The 20,005-nt window shown below is 42.7% G+C and overlaps 1 protein-coding gene across 1 annotated transcript in view; it reads left to right on the forward strand.

Moving 5' to 3' along the window:
* Positions 1–1,890: 1,890 nt before the first annotated feature.
* ABTB2 (ankyrin repeat and BTB domain containing 2) overlaps positions 1,891–20,005 on the forward strand; it is a 111,333-nt gene continuing 93,218 nt past the window's right edge. Inside the window, exon 1 of the mRNA XM_005491676.4 lies at positions 1,891–3,039. Within this exon, the coding sequence (XP_005491733.1) occupies positions 2,178–3,039 (862 nt within the window). The 5' untranslated portion in view covers positions 1,891–2,177. The remainder of the gene's footprint in view (positions 3,040–20,005) is intronic.

The raw sequence follows: 20,005 nt of genomic DNA on the forward strand, positions 1-20,005 counted from the left end.
TTGCCCTATTCCCATTCTTGCAGTGATCCTTGTAAAAACACAAGTCTTCTGTGCATGATCTTGGAGGAACTAACAGAGAATAAAATAAATACCCTGGTTTTGAGGAGGCACCACATGGTCACCCACCAAAAGTCTCATTTAAGAGGCCTGCAGTAGCTCATGGCACCCTAAGTTTGGGGAATAAATACAGATGTAACTAGAAAGATTATAATTTTTTAATAAAGAAGTGTATTGATTGAACACATGAGACTTAAAACTGGGTTTTTTGAAACAGTCCTGCCTTGTCTCACATTTAGGGACCTATTTCCTGTGTTTACTGTCAGTTTTGTATTGTCAGCTCTTAAAAATATAGCCTAAAAAATACACCAAAATAGCAGAGTTAGCTTTGATCTATAAAATAACACCTGAGCAAAGCGTCAGTTGTGCAGTAAAAATACCAATTTCTGAGCTGACAGTGGAGCACAAATGAGGTGCTGAGGTGTTAAGATTTCCAAATAAATTGGAATTACTTTGAGAGAATTAGGTCTAGTTTTATTAGACAACTTTTCCTTTGTGCTCATGATTTCATGGGGAGAAGCTATGAAAAAGCTGAGAGCTGCATTATAGTTGGGCTTCAATATAAGAAAGATAAAAGATGATCTTATGTTTAAAAAAATATCAATTTTGAGATTCAGGTAGTGGAAGTTGGGATGCCTTGTTAAATATTTCATCTTTTAGTATAAACAGAAGCTGCCTGATCCTGTGTGCAGGAGTGCATTAGTAAAATAGATGATTTTTCAAGTATTTAATTCATGCCTAGTAGTTTTGATGCTTTTTTATTGACACTAACATGTATACTGCAGTACAAAAAGACAAAGGGGTGTCCTGTAAGGCATTGTCGTTTAGAAGCAGGAAATCTCTTTTCTGTGTCATCTAAACCATCCCTCTGTCAGTTCAAAAACATCCCCCTTGTCCAATTGCAACAGGCCCCGCTGAAAAGTTTGTCCTTGTGGTGCAAAGACAATTTGTCATTTTGAACTTAACTCTGGAAATCCAGGTATTGAAGCTGATCATAGTTGGAAGCTGTATCTTGTAAGGAACATTTCTGTGGAAAATACCTATTTTTATTTTTAGTCTGTAGTTAAGGACTGTGTAAGATCTGTCTTGACAGTACTTCTTGAAGTGAAAACGTCCTTTGTGAGAAGTTTTGAATGTACCCTCTTTAGGCTTCTACTCATACGCTATCATATATATCCTACAAACAGCGAGTATATGGCAGCAATAGACAGCAAAATTCAAAATCCGTGTGAACGAACAGATAAAAATGTCATCCTTTGGGCTGTGGCTTTGGGTTTTTACGCACTTTGTCACAGCGGCAGCATTATCAAGGACACGCACTCTTGCTTTATCGCATTTTCCTGGATCGGGGCCGTAAATAGCAGCGGGTTTAAGATCTTTTAGAGGCTGCGTCCTGTAGGAAGATGCGCAGAGCGCGTTTTTAAGTTAAATTCCAGCGATTTGAGGACCCGAACCCGAAGCACAGCGAGACCCGCGGCTCTGCCCGCCGCTCCCCGCTGCGGCCGCGCGGGGGCGCGCTCGTCCCGCGCACCTCGGCGGGACGGGGACGCGCTGGGCTGTTCCGCTCCCTCCGCTCCGCGGGCGGCTCCCGGCCCGAGCCCGATTAGGGGGGACCCGCCGTGCCTCAAAGGCTCCCGTGGGGGGCTCCGAGCCCCGGGACCGCCCGGGCCGAGCGCCGACCCCCGCCCGCCGCCCCGCACGGTCTGCACGGGCCGCTCCCCGCGCCCTCCCTCGTCCCGCCTCCCGCCCCGCCCCTCTCGCGTGTGATTGGCCGGGCCGTTCCCCCGCCGCCGCCGATTGGTGCTCGCCGCGCGCCTCATTTGCATGGTGCGGTGCGGGGCTCGCGGCGGTGCTGCAGCGGAGAAGTTGCGCCGGAGCCGCCGCCGAGCGCCCGTCCCGGCCAGTCCCGGCCGCCGCAGCCTCCGCGCCCTCCGCCGCCCCGGCCCGAGCGGGACATGGCTGAGCGCAGCCTCCCGCCGGGATGGAGGTAGCCGGGCCCTCGGGGAGGGCTCCCGCCCGCTGCGCTGCCAATCCTCCCGCGCCGCTCGGGGCTCGCTAGGGATCTGCCCCTGCCTCACCTTTCGCGCTTGTCCTGCCGCTTGGCTTAACCCGTCTTTCCTATGGCTGGGATATACAGCTCGACTCTGAAGACCCTGGAGGATTTAACTTTGGACTCTGGTTATGGGGCAGGGGATTCCTGCAGGTCCCTTAGTCTCTCTTCTTCCAAGTCCAACTCGCAAGCCTTCACCTCTTCTCAGCACAGAGGCAACTGGTGGTACTACTCGGGCTCCATGAACAGTAGGAATAACAGCTGGGACACCGTGAACACCGTGCTGCCGGAAGACCCCGAGGTCGCAGATATCTTCTCCAAGTGCCCTAAGCTGCCGGATCTGGAGGAGTACCCTTGGACCGATGAAGACATCGGCAGGATCCTGCGCAAAGGGAAGGGAGAGGGCCCGGGCAGGAGCTTTTCGCAGGAGGCTGTCAGGCGGCTCTCGCAGCTGCTGCGGCGCGCCCTGATCCGGGTGTCGCGGGAGGCTCAGCGGCTCAGCGTGATGCACTCCAAGTGCACCCGCTTCGAGGTGCAGAGCGCCATCAAACTCATCCAGAGCTGGGCCCTGGCCGAGAGCTGCGTGCTGGCCACCGTCAAGGCGCTCTCCCTGTACAGCATGAGCGCCGGCGATGGGCTCCGGAAAGGCAAATCCGCCCGCTGCGGCCTCACCTTCTCGGTGGGCAGATTTTTCAGGTGGATGGTGGACACGAGGATCTCGGTGAGGATCCACGAGTACGCGGCCATCTCCCTAACCGCTTGCATGGAGAACCTGGTGGAAGAGATTAAGGCTAGGGTTTTGGCGAGTCAGAGCCCCGATGGTGGAGGGGAGATCTCGGCTGAAATCCTGGAGATGGTTATCAACAACGATGCGGAACTTTGGGGAGTGTTGCAACCTTACGAACACCTCATCTGTGGGAAAAACGCTAATGGTAAGATCCAGCTTTTACGGTCTGTTGTCTTCATACCAGCAAGCTTTACTGTAAAAGTCCTCGTTCTCTGTGGACTTGGGGTTTTTCTGGGTTTTCTTTGCATCTGGATTGCATCTTGGTCGCGGTTTATGTGTGCGTAAAGCAGGCATGACGGTCCTGCCAGGCAAGAATGATCCTGCTCTGTCCTTAAGATGTACCAGGTTATAACAGGCTGTGGGAAACCAAGCCCTGTTGTCCTAACAAACATCTGACTTTACACCAGCTGCTGTTTTGAGCATTTTCCCTCTAACTGGCGTGCAAATATGTTCTCTGTAACCCTAAGATGAAATGTGCTTCACAAGCTGCTGTCCAGAAAGTACCACTGTATCTCTTTTAAACAAAATTTATCTTACAGCGAGTATCTTGTAGTTTTATCTTAAAGATGCTGTTACCACAGTACAGCCTGGAGAGGGAAAACAGCATTAATCTTTTTTTTTTCCTTTGCGGTTGTAAAATTCACTTTATGAGCAAAAACTTTGAACTTGTATACTTTGGAATTCCTTGTAACTCAGCAGAAACCTGTGGTATCCTTTCCTGCCATAAACAAGGGCGCGTGTGCGAGCGTAGGACGGTGTCTCAGTGATGAGAATAACACAGTGTTAAGGTACTTACCACTGCCATTTGTTTGGAAAGGAAAGTTTCCGAACACTTAAGCAGATAGAGGAATGTTGGCATCTTCTTACGGGAGCGAGGAGCAGTTTGGAAGGCTTAAGCCGTGACAGTTGTGTTAGGGAGCTGCACTGTTTGTTTTGCATTGTCACACTGAGGAATACCATATTTTTCCCGTGGAAAATTCAGGGAAACGTCCAGTTTAGAAAAGTATTTTGTGTACCACCCACGGTTTCACGACTTTAGCTGGCCTCTGTTACGGTCGACTATTCCATGCTTAATACGTTTGTGATTTAACTCTATAAAACCAAGGGGCTTTTCAAAAGGGAATCTCATAGCGAGAGAAGTAAAGGAGCTGTTTCGATTTGAGGGGGAAAAACCCTGTGAAGCTGTCAGAGATGGGCTGACTCACCTTCTCCTCCCTGGGTGCATTGATTTCCTGCAGTTTTTCCATACCCGGGCAATTCTGTTGTTCGGATCACGAGTAGGTGACTGCAGGGAGTTGTCCCCGTTGGGTCAGCATTACTAAACAGTTGAGAAATAAATGTGAAGAGCCTTTTGGATGTTCTCTTGGCTCTGCTCCAAGGCATAACTGTAAGTTTCAAGGTCAAACACAGGCATCTACAAAAGCGCTTGGGTGATTAGAGAGGTATGAGGACGTGTCTGCCAAAACACTTGTCATTCTTCGTTTTTCATGGGAGTGTTTGTTTGCCACCAGCTCTGAGAAAAGGACTTGTTTCTCCTCCCTTGTTCCTTATTTAGGGAACCTGGAGTGAAGTATTTTGGTTCTGCGAACCTGAAGGTAAATTTCAGCTCTTCTCGGTGCTTCTGCCGCACAGGTTCTGTGTGTAAAGTGAAGAGTTGGAGCCTCACTCAGCTTTTTTTCTTCTTTAGTCTGTTTCTTAGGAGAAATTTCCCTGGAAAAACTGCAGTGAGTGAATGGATGCTGGTGTTGAATGGGAAGAGGGGTGAGTGTGCAGGGAAATGCTTATAAATATTCAGAGCACCAAATGGTCAGTTATGATAACACTCCTGCACAGTGGAAAGCCAAGCAGTCAGTGGCCACAGAAGGATTGGCTTCTGTTGCCTCTTTTGTTGTTCCTGCCTTTCAGATCAATCCTGTCAATAATTGAATGCATTTTTTAAGTCTGGAAATTGAATAAAACCACACATGAAGGCATCCTGTGATTTCCTGTGACAGTCTGTCACTAGTGTTTTACCTGACACAAGTCAGTGAATCCTCTAAATGGCTTTTCTTGCAGTTGGAAGGCCACAAATGGTTTTATATGGATGCAAAAAAGCTTGAAATAACTTCTCTATTCTTCTCCCTGTAGGAATTGTAAATGAGTAGTATTCACATCATTCTGCACAGTGCTTTCAAATGATCTTGTCTTTTACATTAATTTAAATCTGAAGTAGATCTGGCAGTGGAATAACTGGATTTATTCCTGTTTAAGGAACAGGGAAACTTGCTTTACTGTCACTTTTGTTTCTTTCCTAGTAAAAGCATTTAGTGGAGCGCTGGTAAATTGCAAACTTGGGGGGTGTGTGTATGTTGGGTTTTGTTTTATAGCCCTGAGTTTGATGGCAGAGATAAAAAGCACTTAGAGGTTCAGTTCTAGCTCCAGTCAAGCATTGTAATCCCTGGATGAAATCCATGGCGCTGTCCTATGCAGAAGATTGCACGGGATTATCATAATGGACATTTCTGGCATTATGATCTATTGAATATCATTTTCATTATTAGATCAGGACAGCCTGCTGCTTTGGAGTCAAAGAAACAGTAAGTAAATACATAAATCTTCCTAAATTCTCATGAGACTGAGGTTTAGACCTGTATTTCTTCAGTGACTAATCTCCCATCAAAGACCACAGTCCAGTCACTTGAAGCTTTGGAGGCTGAAAGAGCAATATTGTGTATTACAACAAATGTGTTTTAATCAACACCTGCTGTGTGAAGGGTAAAGTTAAAACTCTGTAAATGCTTAAGGGGGAATTCTAATATTATTTTTAAATAAATAATAATCAGTGGCTTGCTTGTTTATTTGCCCTTTTTGTGAAGCTGTTCTTTAATCAACTTTTTTGCTGCTTCTGTGAGCTGTTCTCTGCCCTCAGTGCGAGTTCTGACTCTGTGCTTGGGACTTGCTGGCTCTGCCTTGGAAGGAGGAGGAATGACCTGAGCCTGTGGCCCTGAGTTCTTAATGCCCCCAAGGGTAAGGTCTCCTTAGGCAGAGTTCAGGTGGGATGTTGCAAAAACAATGCAATGCTGGAAAGAAAATGAAACAAAAGCAGCAAAAAAGATAAGCAACTACAGAACAATATAGCTAATGAAAGGTAAAGCAAGTGTAAATTGGAATGCAGGTTTTATTTTCTATTTTTATTTACATGGAAATCTATATATGCAGTGGTGGAGAATGCACCCAGTGGTTTCACAGGGGTTTTGAGACACTCTAATTAGGAATATTAGTGTCTATTAATTGAAAATGCTGGAGAGAGAAGTTGAAATCTGAACTTACCTTGGGAATGTGATTCTTTTACTTGATCTGCCTGTGTTTGGTGTATGGTTCTTTAGGCTCTGAGCTGTCAGCACTGCAAATACATTTGGATATCATTGCCCTGTTAATTACAGCACTTGGGTTGTAGTGAACTCTCTGGTTATGGTCAGGCACTCCTCTGTCTGCCAGTCCACCTGCTGTGCTGTTTAATGCATCAGCACATCCCGGTGCTCTGGAGATAGAAGTGTTGACAGATGTTTTGCCAAAGGAAAAAAAAAAAAAGGAGAGGGGGAGGGGTTGGAATTTAACCTGATAATGCCCTTTCTTCATGTACCTCTTAGCCCAAACACTTGAAGCTCTCCCTGGACAATCTAATACACAAATGAGTCTTGTGCTTTGCTCACCTGAGGATGAAGAAAAATAGAATCTGAAAGAATTCTACTTGTGTTTTGAGGTATTTTTCTTAGGAAGGGTTGAGGGGCGAAGTGTGTAACCTTTCCGCACAGTGTGAGGGAGTGGTTTGGATTCTATAAAATTAAACAAGGCATGAATTTTCTTCTCTCTAATATTTTATACTGACAAACCTTACCGAACATCAAAGATGGGCTTAGCATTCACTGTCACCAACCCTGTGTTCTTTTATATTTCACACTACAAGTTAAAAATTATAGCTGATTTTAACAGGATTTTTTAGAGCTCCACTGTGATGAAAATTCCTTTTTATACTTATTACATGATCTGAAGTAACTTTTTTATTTCTGCATAGTCATGGTACTGTATTGAAATGCGGCATGGGGGAAAAATAATGACATTTCAATAAGCAGAATGTCCTTTTGTTATCTGAGCTGAACAAACTGGTGTGCTCATCAAGAGCCTCATCAATTTTAATAAGCTATCAGCTCCACAAGTCTTCAGGAAAGCACTGCATGGTGGAAGGGGGGGGCATTTTGGGGAAAAGAGCTGCAAATGCAATCAATAAATGAATTTGAAGGGAAATACAGGATTCATATGGTGCTACAGCAGGTACAATTACAAAGTGGCTTGTAAATTGTTTCAGAAAAAAATAATCAAGTAACTCTGTCTTCTGTGTTACTTTGTCTGAAGTAGGAGTTTGAAGCAATTTTGGGGATTTCTGGGCAGGAATTTGGTAACTTTTGTACACATTTCCATGTTGGGCGAGCTGGGTGTAGCTATGATCCTATTCCAACTTCGGCTTCATTCACCTCTGGACCCCCAGCCCACCTTGTGTGCTTCTACTCCTACACAGCCAAGAGCTTGGATTTCTATCCACAAACCCACAGGGACAAATTCTTTAAGCCTAAATATTAATGCTTGTACACACATGCTCTCCTCTCCTACAAAAAACAAACCACCAGGTGCATATCTGCAGATGTTTGTGTTTTTAATTGTGCATCTTATGTTAAAGCACAGAGCAAGTACGGCTGACCTGCCTATTTTTTTTCCACTTTACTGTGTGTCTATATATATATTTTTAGTTTTAGTAAAGGAAAATTAATGATGTAATGATTCTGTCTTAAATTAATCCTTCACATTGCTGATATTGCCTCATGGCAATAAAATTTGTGTCCTTTCAGTAAAAGTGGTTAAAGAGCAAGTGCTGAAATGCCTCTGTCTGTTACTACCAGCAGCAAATGCTGCTGATGTTTAGATTTTTAGTGGAATCATTGTTGCTGGCAACTTAACCCTGTGAAACAGAGAAGTTGTGTCTCTTGGAGAGAAAACTGTGACCTTTTTGTCAAGGCTGAAATCTCTTGTTACTGCTAAAGTTTGAACCAAGCAAATATTGTTGGGGTCAGGACAGAATTTTATCCCTAAGTGACAACAGAGTTCTGGTGTTTGGTTCATTTGATTAATTGATTTTCCAGGTGAAATATAAAGCTGGTTTAGTTCAAAGATTAGCAGTGAACACGTGTACAGTATATGGGGTGCTGTTACATGACTTTTGGTGTGTGTGAGAGCAGAAAATGAGAAATGAGCTCTAAATGTTGATATTATTAGTAATGAAAATGCAATGTGTTTAATGTACAGTCTTCTGATCCTGGAATAACTGGAATTAAAGTAGAGATCTTGCAGCTGATTTTGCTGAACTGAGCCACCAGAGTGGGGTTTTTTTCTCATGTACCCCATTGAATTTCTTATGTGATTTGAAACAGCAACTCACCTGGTCAAGGAAGGGTTGCTGATTGTCAATCAACTTCCATAAGTGATCTATAGGATTATGGACATCGTCCCCATCCTTGAGATCAGCACTCATCCAGAACATGGATGTCATCTATATATATATTTTGGCTGTTTTGACATCTTAATCCACCCTAATTTGGAGTTATTCCAAAGATAACCAGTAGTAACAAAGAGTAGTGGTGAATTTTGAATACATTTTGTTCTATTAATGGGGTTGAGATGAAACATCTTTTTACACTGAAAAATCTTGTTTGGGTACTAATGTTATTGCAATGTTTTCATGTTGTAATAATTTGTCTCTGCTGATATACATCATGTGATTCAGTTACTCCAGTTAATGGTCCATTTAGAGCTTTCTTCATCTGTTTGATTTTTCTGTCCCTTTCCCCAGCTTGCTTTGTAATGGAGGGGTCTGCAACAACTCAAAGGAAATGTTTCAGTTTATGATGTCCTCTGTTGCAGGAAACATAAGTAAAAGTGCTGGAAACATTTATTTACAATAAACAATTCCAAGTTGCAGGGTAGGATGGGTGAAGACTCAAACACTTAATTAACTGCAGAGAACGCCGAAGCTCCAAAGTGCCCGCTTGCACTTGGGAGCTTAAACCCAAAATCTTGGTGCTGAAGTAGAAGTAAGTTGTTAAAAAACTCATTTTACAGCAATGCAAGAAAATGGAATAAGGCTAAAAGTGGTATTAGTCCTGTGATCTTCACTAAATTAGCTTGTTGTCTTTTCTTAAAGGCTAATGCATTTTACATTTCACTTTTTCTTGAGCAATTTGTCAGTTGTGCCAGCAGAATTAAACAGAGGAGAAACAGAGGCTTGTAAACACAATAAACCCACTGGATACTCTGCAGTGCCCAGTAAATCTCTCAGCTGTCTTAATTCTCCTGAATGTTTGGAAACAAGATGAAAATAATTCTCCATTTACATTTGAACTCTCACTTTGCATTTGGTCAGGGCTGAGCTTTACAGTCAGTGTATGTGGTCCTTATTTATAAACATTTCCTGTTGTTGGAGACTCAGGATTTTGCAAGCTGGACATTAAGGAAAATCCCTCTCCCCCTGATGAAATTTTGCCCCACCAGTAGACAGCAGGAGGAAATGTTCATTTGCTCATGTTGAACTATGAGAATTCAGGCTGATGAACAAAAGGATAAAACCAATTGAATTTCTCGTGCTCCCTTGTTTTATTGGGATTGACTTATGTGGTATTTTGATTCTTAGCGCCTAACATGACATTCCAATAAATCCAAACAAGCCTGAGGCACCAGTACATCCAGGACAGCGGTGGCTTCGTGCTTTCATTTACAAACTGGGGCCAAAGTACTTCAACAGAACTCTTGATTCTTTTCTGTACAGAAGAGCAGCTACATTTAAAAAACAAAGAACAAATATATATAAAAAACTGGTGGACCTTGTTGAGAGCATGAGTCAGTTTAAGGGTTCCAAGCTGTGGATTTTTATGGAATACCAGGTTGGAAGGGACCTGAAGGATGACCTTTCAACCACATGAGTGAGGAGAGGCTTTGAAATGGAGTTGCCTTGTTTGCATCACAGGACTTGTCCCAAGAAAGCAACAATAGAAAGAGGAAAGGTTTGTTCCTTTCACCCCCAACATATCCAGACTTGCCTCTGGCCCTGGGCCACAAGCCAGGCAGGATCTGTGAGCTCAGCCTGCTCCTTGGAAGGGTTGGGATACAGCAGGTGACCTGCTGAGCTTGGCAAGGCAGAGGTGGCTTTGTCAACCCCTAATTCAGGTGTCTGCCTGCAGCCTGCCAGGGTGGTGAGCTTGGGACATGTGGGATGGAATTAATGACATGGAAGTAACTTCTGAGGAAAGGGGATGATGTGACTGCTGTGCTCTTCAGGAGGGAATGCTAAGGATTGAAGTTAAATGGAATTCCGAGCTGTAAAATCCTTGTCTTTTAAAACCTACTTGTTATGTGGTACTTGCAGGTGAAAACCCCTTGGAATTGTAAACTTCCTCCTCCTCATGTGCTCAAAACCTGTTCCTTAATGCTGTGATTCCTGGTTGGGCTGATGCTGTTGAGGAGCTCCTCAATGGGGCAGGGGTTTGGGTTGGTCTGTGCTGTAATTTTATGTGAAGCATTTCTCTGAAATTGCCCCTCAGCAGAGCCCGAGGTGCTGGGCTGCAACCTGGGAGCATCATTAAATTGGGTCTGAGGGATGGTTTGGTGCTCTTGGTGTGGCTTTGACCCAGACACTCAGAGGTCACTTGTACACCCGAGCACTTGTCAGTCTTGTTCTGGTTGTTTAATTATTACACATGGACCATCTCTTTCTTAAAACCTGTTTGATGTTCACATCATGTTGTACTTGACCTGCTTCAAGTCTGAATTGAGCAAAATGCCAGAGCAATCTGTCATGAGGCTGCATTTGGCTCTCCCCGTCCAAAAATTAGAAAGCCTTGACATAAACAAAAAAAAACAACCCAAAAAGGGGGAAAATGTACTTAAACAATTCCTGTAGTTTTTGTGTAGTGACACTAAAATGCTTGAGATGATGAAGAGTGTTTGTGGTAGAATCCTGGGATAGAGACAAAGAACTGAAGCCAAATAAACATTTCAGAGCAGCTTTTCAGTTTGTGGATGTAGATTTATAACAACTGATAAATTTGCTGTGGGGCTGTGCAAGATCAAAGTAAAAGTTGTTTATGATCTTTTGGGGATGAGAGGAAAGGAACACTACAGAAGACATAATCTGCTTGTTCCATTCTGCAGTGTTTATAACATCACAGTCCATGCTGGATACTTCTGTCACTTTAATTTCTATCCCAATCTGGAGTTTTTGCTTGGGTCCTGGAGAATAAAGAAAAAAAATAAAACTCTGTTTATGCTGGGACTTATACATTAAAAAGATAAGCATGCAGAGGCATAATTATCTATTATTTTTTGATGCTATATAGCTCTGGTTTTTTTCCTCATTAGTTCCAAGATGACAGTGAATAGATTTTCTTCTAATATTTACATTTTATTGTTTGTGAATCAAGCACACTACTATTGGAGCTGAAGGACAAGAGTTGAATATTGGCAGACAGTTAAAGTAGGGAATTGGGCCAGTTTTGCTTCATATTTATTCTTCAGACTATTAGGGGTTTTGATGTTTTACTAGAATTTAGTAGAAGTCAGTTTCTTGTTTATTTTGTTTAAATGACGACTCAGTACTCCAGGCAGCTCTGCCTCATATCAGGTGAAAGCAAAACCCAGGGTTTTGAGCTGCTTTTAGGCAGTTCACTCATCTTTATCTTTGATTCCCCTTACAAGCGGTTGTGAGGTTCCTTTTTATTTCTTTTCCCAGTTTTTGTGCAATTTCCTGAGATAACACCACAGGCCTAACCAAAACCTTAGGGATGGGTGTTTGTTGTAATAATATGAGAGATAACATATAATGAAACATATTTCCTCTGAGGGGGTGGATATAAGTTCTTTTGAATTGCACATTGAATTTCTGCTCTTTGGTTGAATGTTATCTTCATTCTAGCCCCCCACCCTGTTTTGTGCTCAGCTTGCACTGGCGACTTTGTTTAGTCTAGAGATCATAAAAATGTCTCTTGAGCTGCATTGATACAATTTTATTACTATGTTAGTGTAGTTTCTGGTACTTTTGAGCTGTTATATGAATTTTATAATGTGTCTGTGGATATTTGCACTGTAGGGACAGTTGGACTTAGAGTGGAAGGAAGAAGGTGAAAAACTATAATGGTAGTAACCCATTCATAATTTTTATTGTTGATTTTAATAAACAATGTCATTCTATTGTCACTATATAAAGACTTTTAAAGCTTCCCCCCCCAGGAAGTGTTATGAAAATTTCTGTTATGCTTTGTCAGCGTATGTTGAAACTTTGGCTTGAATGGATGTCAGTTTTGTTCAAACCTGAAGTAAGATCAGGAGATTTGTCAGAGTTGTTGTCAATGACCTGCTGCTGAAAGAAGCTCAGAGTCCATGCAGGAAGTGCTGCTTACTTTGAAGTTTAACCTTGCTGCAGCCTAAGGAATAATTTCCACTTGTTTTAATAGCTATTGATCAATTTTTGCTTAGCAGAAAAGACTGGATCCTTTCTGAAGCAGTTGCCTGGGTTCACAATTGCTTGGATTGAGGCCACATGTTTGTCTGAGGTGGTTTTGTTTTAGTGCCTTGTAATAAACTTAAAGGATTTACACCTTGAGGTGGGAGAAGCTTTGGCTTTGGTGACCATTTCTTCCATGGAAAACCTGGATTGGGGGATTTAAAGCATCTGTGCCCTGAGGTAGTTTTGTAGCTGTGCTGGTGAGTGCAATGTAGGTGACTGGTAGGTTTTTTGTTAATCTTGTTATTTTGTTGATGTTAATATTATTTGGAAAAGTGTCTCCATTCTCCAGCTCCATTCTCTAAGGTCAATGCCAGATGCAGTGTCTTCTATTAAAGCCATTCAAGGAAGATTCATGCTCAACATTTCTCCGTGGAAAGCAATCTTGGAATTGTTTCTGGCATTTCTTCCCTGTGTGTGTAATTCTGTGGCTCATGTTTTTGTAGCAGGCATGTGGAAATGCAGTTTTCACCACAGTTATTTTGTGGGATGATGTATGTGCTACACATTTATAAAGTTGGGGAGGGGGCTGTCTTGCTTTGTTTTCAAACAGTTGAGGTGACCTGTGACCTGCTGCAATTGAGTGATTAAACTCTGAATTTTCTTGTATCTCCACAGCAGTTCAAAATATTCAAAATTGTCCTGTTGTAGTGTGATGATGTATAAGCAAGGCTGTGTGATTGTGGTTTTTCACGTTCACTGCAGAAGGCCAGAGCTCCCCTAAGGCAAGCACAACTTATAAATGAAAATGAATATAATTTATTAGCATGCAGGTAACCCTTGCCACACAGCCAAGACTTAGATAATTCTTATGTTATGGCAGAAGATACTGAGCTGGCACGGGGCATTTGGCCTTGCACCATCTGCAAAGCCCGCACTCCAATTTTCTGCTGTTGCCATGGGCTGCAGACTCAGACAGGAAATCATGGTAGGATGGGAAAGGCTCCAAAATACACACAGCCTGTATAAGGTTTGCAGTTAAAAGGGACTTTGAGAGAACAGGCTATCTGTTCTGCTCACCAGGCAGGGAGAAGCAAAGCTGCCTTGTGTGTGCCCGCGTGCTTTAAATGTCCTGGTATGTTTTATACGCTCATTTTTTTAAAAGCTGGAATTTTTTCCACGTAAAGTAACGTGCAGTACTTCAAATGATCCATTGATGTACGAGGGGCCTGATTCAGCCCTGGCTTAATTGGTCGTGCTGGGCTGAAAGTGGAGGAGAAAGGAGTAACCACATGGAGCTTGGGGCATGTGAGGCAGAAGAGGAGCCCCTGTCTCCCCTACCCAGGGACTCATTTTGGGGGTTTAGTTCTATATTCAGGGAGCAAGGCTTGGGTTCTGTGCACTACAGAGTGTTGCTATGGGAGGCTACGTGTGTATGGCCCATCAAGTGACAGGGATGCAGAAGGTGCTTGGTTAGTGGAGCTGGGTCGCTTTCTAGCCCTGGGTAGATCACAGGGTCAGAGTTATTAATGCATTTTCCTTGAGCTGTAGGTTAAAATAGGCAATACTGGGGTGATTTGCTTTGGAGAGCAAAGAGTTTTATCATCTGCCTATGAGAGATAAGCACAATAATCTGTGTGTAATGAACTGCACAGTCTGCAGAGCTTCCAGTGTGTCTGAAGTGTAGTGTAGGACTGGTCAGCTTATGCTGCCTTGACAGATGGGGGAAAGGATAATTTCTCCAGCAGTTCCTAATTTAATTTTAGTAAAGGACATACTCCTTGACTAAAATTTCCAGCAAATCCACACTGAGCATCGTGCTTGGGAGGCATTCTGGACAGACAGAACAGGAGCTCAGCAAACTTCTTGTGGTAAAAACCTGCTTTAAAACTTTCTCTCCAAGGCCCATCTGTGGTTAATTCTGACTGAAGGGAGCCATATAAGGGGGTGGTTTGTTCACCGGGCATTTTCCAGTTTGGCTTGTGTATGTAGTGCCTCTCCAGCTGCTTGGAAGAATGGAGCTGTGACCAGGAGCAAGGTGAGGTCTGTGTGTTGCACTGCCAAATATTGCTGGATGCACTGGTGATGTATTTGTCAAGAATGAAACTGGAGCTACCAATTAATCTCATTAGAAATTAAAAACTTCAGTAGGGTTTAACCCTGGGCCTGGGATCAGCGACTGAAGCAGTTTATTTAATGACCCTGCATCTTCCAATAACTGCTGCCTTTTTATGTGCAATATAATGTCAGAAAGATTTGCTGCTTTTCCTTTTTGATTTTATTTAAATCTGACGGGAGACAGTGTTCAAATGGCAGACTGTCTCAGCCAAGCCATCTGCCTGAGCCCTCAGCAGCGCATTGTATTCCTGAAAGAGCATTCTAGGGAAACATCCCAATTCTGAAAAGTTTGAGCTGATTCTACATTAAAAGAAGTGATCCAAAAAGCTGCTGGTGATTTACATGTGAACACTGCCAAGTATTTCTCTGATGAGAGAGCATAACAAAGGAGTGCTCGAGTGGTTGAGTAAGGCTGATTGGAACAATCTGTTGTGGGCTACAGCTCTTTCTGATGCTCCACAATGGTGAGAAGCTACTGTCACTCGTATTTTCTATCTGTATTTTGCTTAGAGGTACGAGATCTTTTGTTGTCAGGTCCCTCGAGCCAGTTGAGGGGGGGGAGAGACAATATTTCTTGCTTTAAAATATTCATGGAGCTTGCATGGGCTGGCTTCAGCTGACTTTGTCACCCAGAGTGATTTCTAGAAGAGACAGAGAAGTTGTATTTGATTCATCTTAATTAGGGCTTGATAGACACATTCTAATTTGACTTCTGGATCTGAATATGGATCTGCATTAATAGTCAACTGCTCTTCTAACCTTGCTTTTTGTTCTCAGCTGTTACTGAGGAGTTTGCTCAGGGAATAGCTGGAACAATGTGTAGTATTTGTTGTGTGGACAGTTCATCTGAGGACACTTTTCTGATGTTCAGGGACAGCAGGTTATTCTCTGGGCTTGTTCTGTGATGAACAGCACAAGCTTTAGGAGACTCGTGTGGGAGTGATTTCTTCTACTTTTTTTGTGATTTGCTGTTGAAATGAGGCAGGTCACATAAAGCAGCTGCTTATTTTGGAACAAAATCAGCATAACACATTAAAGAACTCATTAATCACTTAGCTTGACCTTCATTTATTATTTAAAAAAACTTATTGCATCTCTTGTACATTTTGAAATGCCAGGGATCCTAAGACATATGTTGTCTATTCAGATCTATAGGTTAAGAGCATCAAATAGTTATAATAGGGAGTAAAACCAAAACAGATTCCTGTTTAATTGTTGGCTCTCCTGTTATTCATTTTTAGGAGTGGGAGGTGGCTGTATAAGTACCTGCACAAAGAACTGCTCTGAACTCTCCTCTTGTGTAAATTTTTGTCCTGGGATAGTGGCTTCTTCCCTTTGTTGAGTTTTGCTAACACAAAAGACTTCACTTTCCTATAAGTCTTTCAGTGCATTAACCAGCTTCTGCATCTCCTCTCCCCTCAAAAATCCCAGTGCTTATTTTACAGCAGGACTTACTCTGTTGTTAAAACCCCAATTTCCTTGGGGATGTCTTTCTTAAATATCCCCTGTGTAGTCCTAATGGTATGAGAAGAACTTACTACATTATAATAATGTTAACTTGTTACAGAGTTGGGTTTTTTTGAGGAGTGGGAGTAAATGGATCAACCATTAAAACCTAGATTAGTTTTGAGACAGAGGAAGGGAGCATTAGATTTGGTCAGAAACCTGCTCTTTAATTGTCTAATAATACAATTGTTTGTTCCTGCAAGCCAAAATGGGATCATAAGCACGGGACCAAGCTTCTATTCAGCCTTTAAGGAGGGTACTCAAGCAGCATTTTCATTTTATTGGGAGGGTACAGTCAGGTTTGTGTGGTCATTAATATATAGGAGTTCATAAAACTGGCAGCCTTAATTGGATAGAAGGGTTAGTAAAGCATGAGGTGAACCAGAATGAGATCTCTTGGGGTCTGAGTTGTGCCTCCTCTTAAAATACGCATGGCTTGGCACAGTGAGTAGCTGGGGCTGAGAGCAGAGTAGTATTAATTTTGTTTGAATAATGGCATTCATGTGCCTATGCTAATGAGTGTGCTCTGCTGCCTGTCCTGCAGATTGTGGACTGGACTCTGAGCTTATTTCACATCTCTAGTGCTTATTTCACATCTTTAATGGCTTCCTTCTGCAACAGAGCCTGTCTTGATTCGCAGTGATGTAATGGATCAGAACCTGACCTTGGTGCACTGCTTTTCCCACAACTGTTGTGCAGCAATCACACAGCTGTTCACTGATTATTATTATTTTTTTCCAATTGGCTTCTTTGGGATACATTATTCTTTGGCCTCAGCTTCCTAATGCAAGTCATCAGCCACTCTTTGGTAACAGCATGCAGGCAGTGCAGGCAGTGGTGTTGAAGGCTTTAAGTATTGCTGAAGTGTTTGGGTCTGCTCTAAACGTTGAATGAATATTAGGTTTATTTTTATTGGTGGGGAATTATGTGCTTCCTTTGCCCCTCTCTTTTCCTCAGCTTATGACAAGCTAAGACAAAAGCAGTATTTAATAAAGGAGTGAGATGTTTCAAATACAAATATCTCGTAGGCTTCTTTTCCCAATAATGTCATGGATATGTGCTCTGTTACATTCAGCATTAGGGAAGTTGCCTGGACTAGCAGTTCAATGTGTTTTGGGGTTTGTGTTTTTAGGGGATTTTTCAAGTATTTGTGATTAATTGTGAAAGCATTGTGAGCTGATAAATAAAAGCTGAGAAAGGGTGGGAGGAGGAATATATATCAATACTTCACAAGCTGGAAATCTCAGCTGCAGGGCACCTTAGAATCACTGAAATGCTGGTTAGGATTTGCTCCTGGAGGTTGTTGAGTCACTTTCCACTTCTGGTTGGACTCATGCCAGAACTGGATCAGCTGAGTGATGGTTTTGCATCTCTAAGTCTTGGAAACACCCCTGTGGTAGATCAGCCTTGCTGAGCAACCTGCTCACTTTTTTAGTGAAGATGTTTCTCCTGATGTCCAGCATGAGGCTCTTAACTCTCGTTTGTGCCAGTGCCCATCATGTGCTGCTTCACAGAAGAATTTGACTCCATAAATTTTCTAGCCACCCTTCAGGTAGTTTGTAGGTGCTTTTTAAATTGGCCTTTAGTGTCCTCAAAGCCAGACACTACAAACACAGCTCCTCTACCCTCACAATTTCCAGGAGAGACCATCTAGTCTGTCTGCAGTTTAACCATGTCCCACTTGAAGTTGGGAGCCTAAAATTGTGTTCCTCACAAACTTGCTGAGGCTGCTTCTGAAGGGATTGAGCAAGCTGGACCTCGGGATCAGCTGCTGTTCTCTGACCATTATCAGTACATTGTATTGTGTGGTTTGCTCTCATCTCTGCCTCACCCTGACTGCAGGAGACCTTTCAGGTCGGAAAGTGCTGCTGATCTATGTTGTCGAGGCTGTGACTTTTTGAAGTGGAAAAAGAGAAGTTTCAAATGTAGAATTTTCATTCTGTCAGAGCATGAAACTCGGAGGGCCCTTTGGAGTTTCCATAGAGAAATGACTTCATTTCATGACTGGGATGCTTGCTGCCACAAGCAGGGGTTCTTGAGTTCCTTTGTACCCATTGGTACAGTCAAAGCTATTTCTGATGTATAAAAAACCAAAATGAAACAAAAATGAAAAAGCCACTGCATCTTCAAACCACCGAAAAACTCCCCAAAAAGCCTGGCAAAATCAAACCAACAAAAACCCTTAAGTCTTCTGTGTGGCAATTGAATATTATGGGTTTTTTGCAAACTCACCTGAGTTACAGCTATTGCAGTGTGTGAGAATATTGGTGTTTTCACTGTCCAGACACCTTCAAAACCAAGGGTTTGAAGTCTGGCTGTGAGTCTGTTTCTGCCTGAGATCTGGTCTCAGGTTTCAGTGCTTGTTTTCTTTCTCCTTTCCTTGCCTGTACCCCCAACCAGAGTTGAAGGCACAACTTGCCTGATGATTTTAAGGTTAGAAGATGGTAAAGAAGGTTACAGCAGACTCTCTTTTGTAATTCTTCATCCCTGGCTGCCCTTTCTAAATTTGCAGTCAGTTACATGAATGCTGCCTCCATGTTCTTGGAGAATTGAGGCACTCTGTGCAACTGGAGAAGTGAGAAACAAATATTTTTGTTTCTCTACCCACTGCATTGTGGAGCTTTCACAAAAAACCAAAGGCTCATTCAACATCTCTTTGGAAAAATGTGGCTCTAAACACTGCTTGCCCAGGAAAACAGGTATGGGATTATGTTGTAGTTTTACATAACCCTTAAAAACATAACGTCACCACCAAAAATTACAGACCAATAATATTAAAGCAAGCAGTTGAAGAGGATTCTATTTCAATTAAATTAGCAATGCTGGTGACTGGGCAACTTTCAATGTAGCCACACTGCTTGTCTTCCAACTTTCATTTATTTTACTTCAAAGGTTATAAACTTTGGGAGAGAGACGGGGATGGAGACTGTGACACTGAAAGTTATTCCGTCTTAACTTGTTCAGCTCTTGAACAAAGCTCCTAAATCTCGAGCTTTTGAGGTAATTAGTACAAACAACTGATAAGAGTTGTAACTTTTTCTCCTGTGGAAAAGTTGAGCTTGTGCCGAACCCTTCCTTGAAGAGGCTGGATCCCATCAGCCAGCAGCGCCATTCCTGGATGCAGGCTTCCCTCAGAGGAATGGAAGATGGAAAAAGAGTAGAGACTTCTTTTTTTACATAATTAAAAACTCTGGAAAATGTCAGCAGAGATAATGCTGACTAATGAGGGTATAGACTGCAAATATTGGTATATCCCAGAAAATGGTGTTCTCCTGTCTGGGGCAGTAGAACTAAATTGGGTTTGGTAGTAGCAAGAGGGAAGTGCACACAAATTCATGTCTGTCTTGCTCTAATTGTATTAAACCCCCTGTGAAATTGCTACCCAGAAATGACCTCACCAAGGCTGTTTGCTCAAGCTCTTGGCAATCAGTTTTGAATACTTAATGCAGTAGCCAGAAAACAGCAAAAAACCCCCCCATGTGCTAGAGAATGAGTGAGATGGTGGTGTTGTCCCTTACACCAAAATGCTCTGTAATTCCTCTCTGCTTTCAGCTGAAAAAAATAATTAAAATAGTATTTTAATGTTGCATTTATTAGTTACACCCTGCCATGTGAAATCCAAAGAAATGGCTCTGTGTAGATGCTAAAAATGCCGAGGTTAACTGTGTTCCAACATTTCATATTAATCTGAGTAACTGTAGTGGGCTACTTAAATACAAACATGGGGGAAGGGGGGGGGGAATCTTGCACTACCCTTATTGCCAGTGAGATTTTGAATTTAGGCAATTTCATGCATGCAGAGGTAGACTTTATTTTTCCTTCATCAGCTAAAATAACAATAAAGCCCAACTTGGTATATTTATTTAATGAAACACAGGATCCCTGCCCTGATGGTTTTAATCAGTCCCCTCGCTATGTGGTAATTAGGGGTTCTCTCCCGTGGTTCTGTTTTTACTTAACTTTC

The sequence above is a fragment of the Zonotrichia albicollis genome, chromosome 6 (genome assembly GCF_047830755.1).
Source record: "Zonotrichia albicollis isolate bZonAlb1 chromosome 6, bZonAlb1.hap1, whole genome shotgun sequence".
In the NCBI taxonomy this organism is placed as follows: domain Eukaryota; kingdom Metazoa; phylum Chordata; class Aves; order Passeriformes; family Passerellidae; genus Zonotrichia; species Zonotrichia albicollis.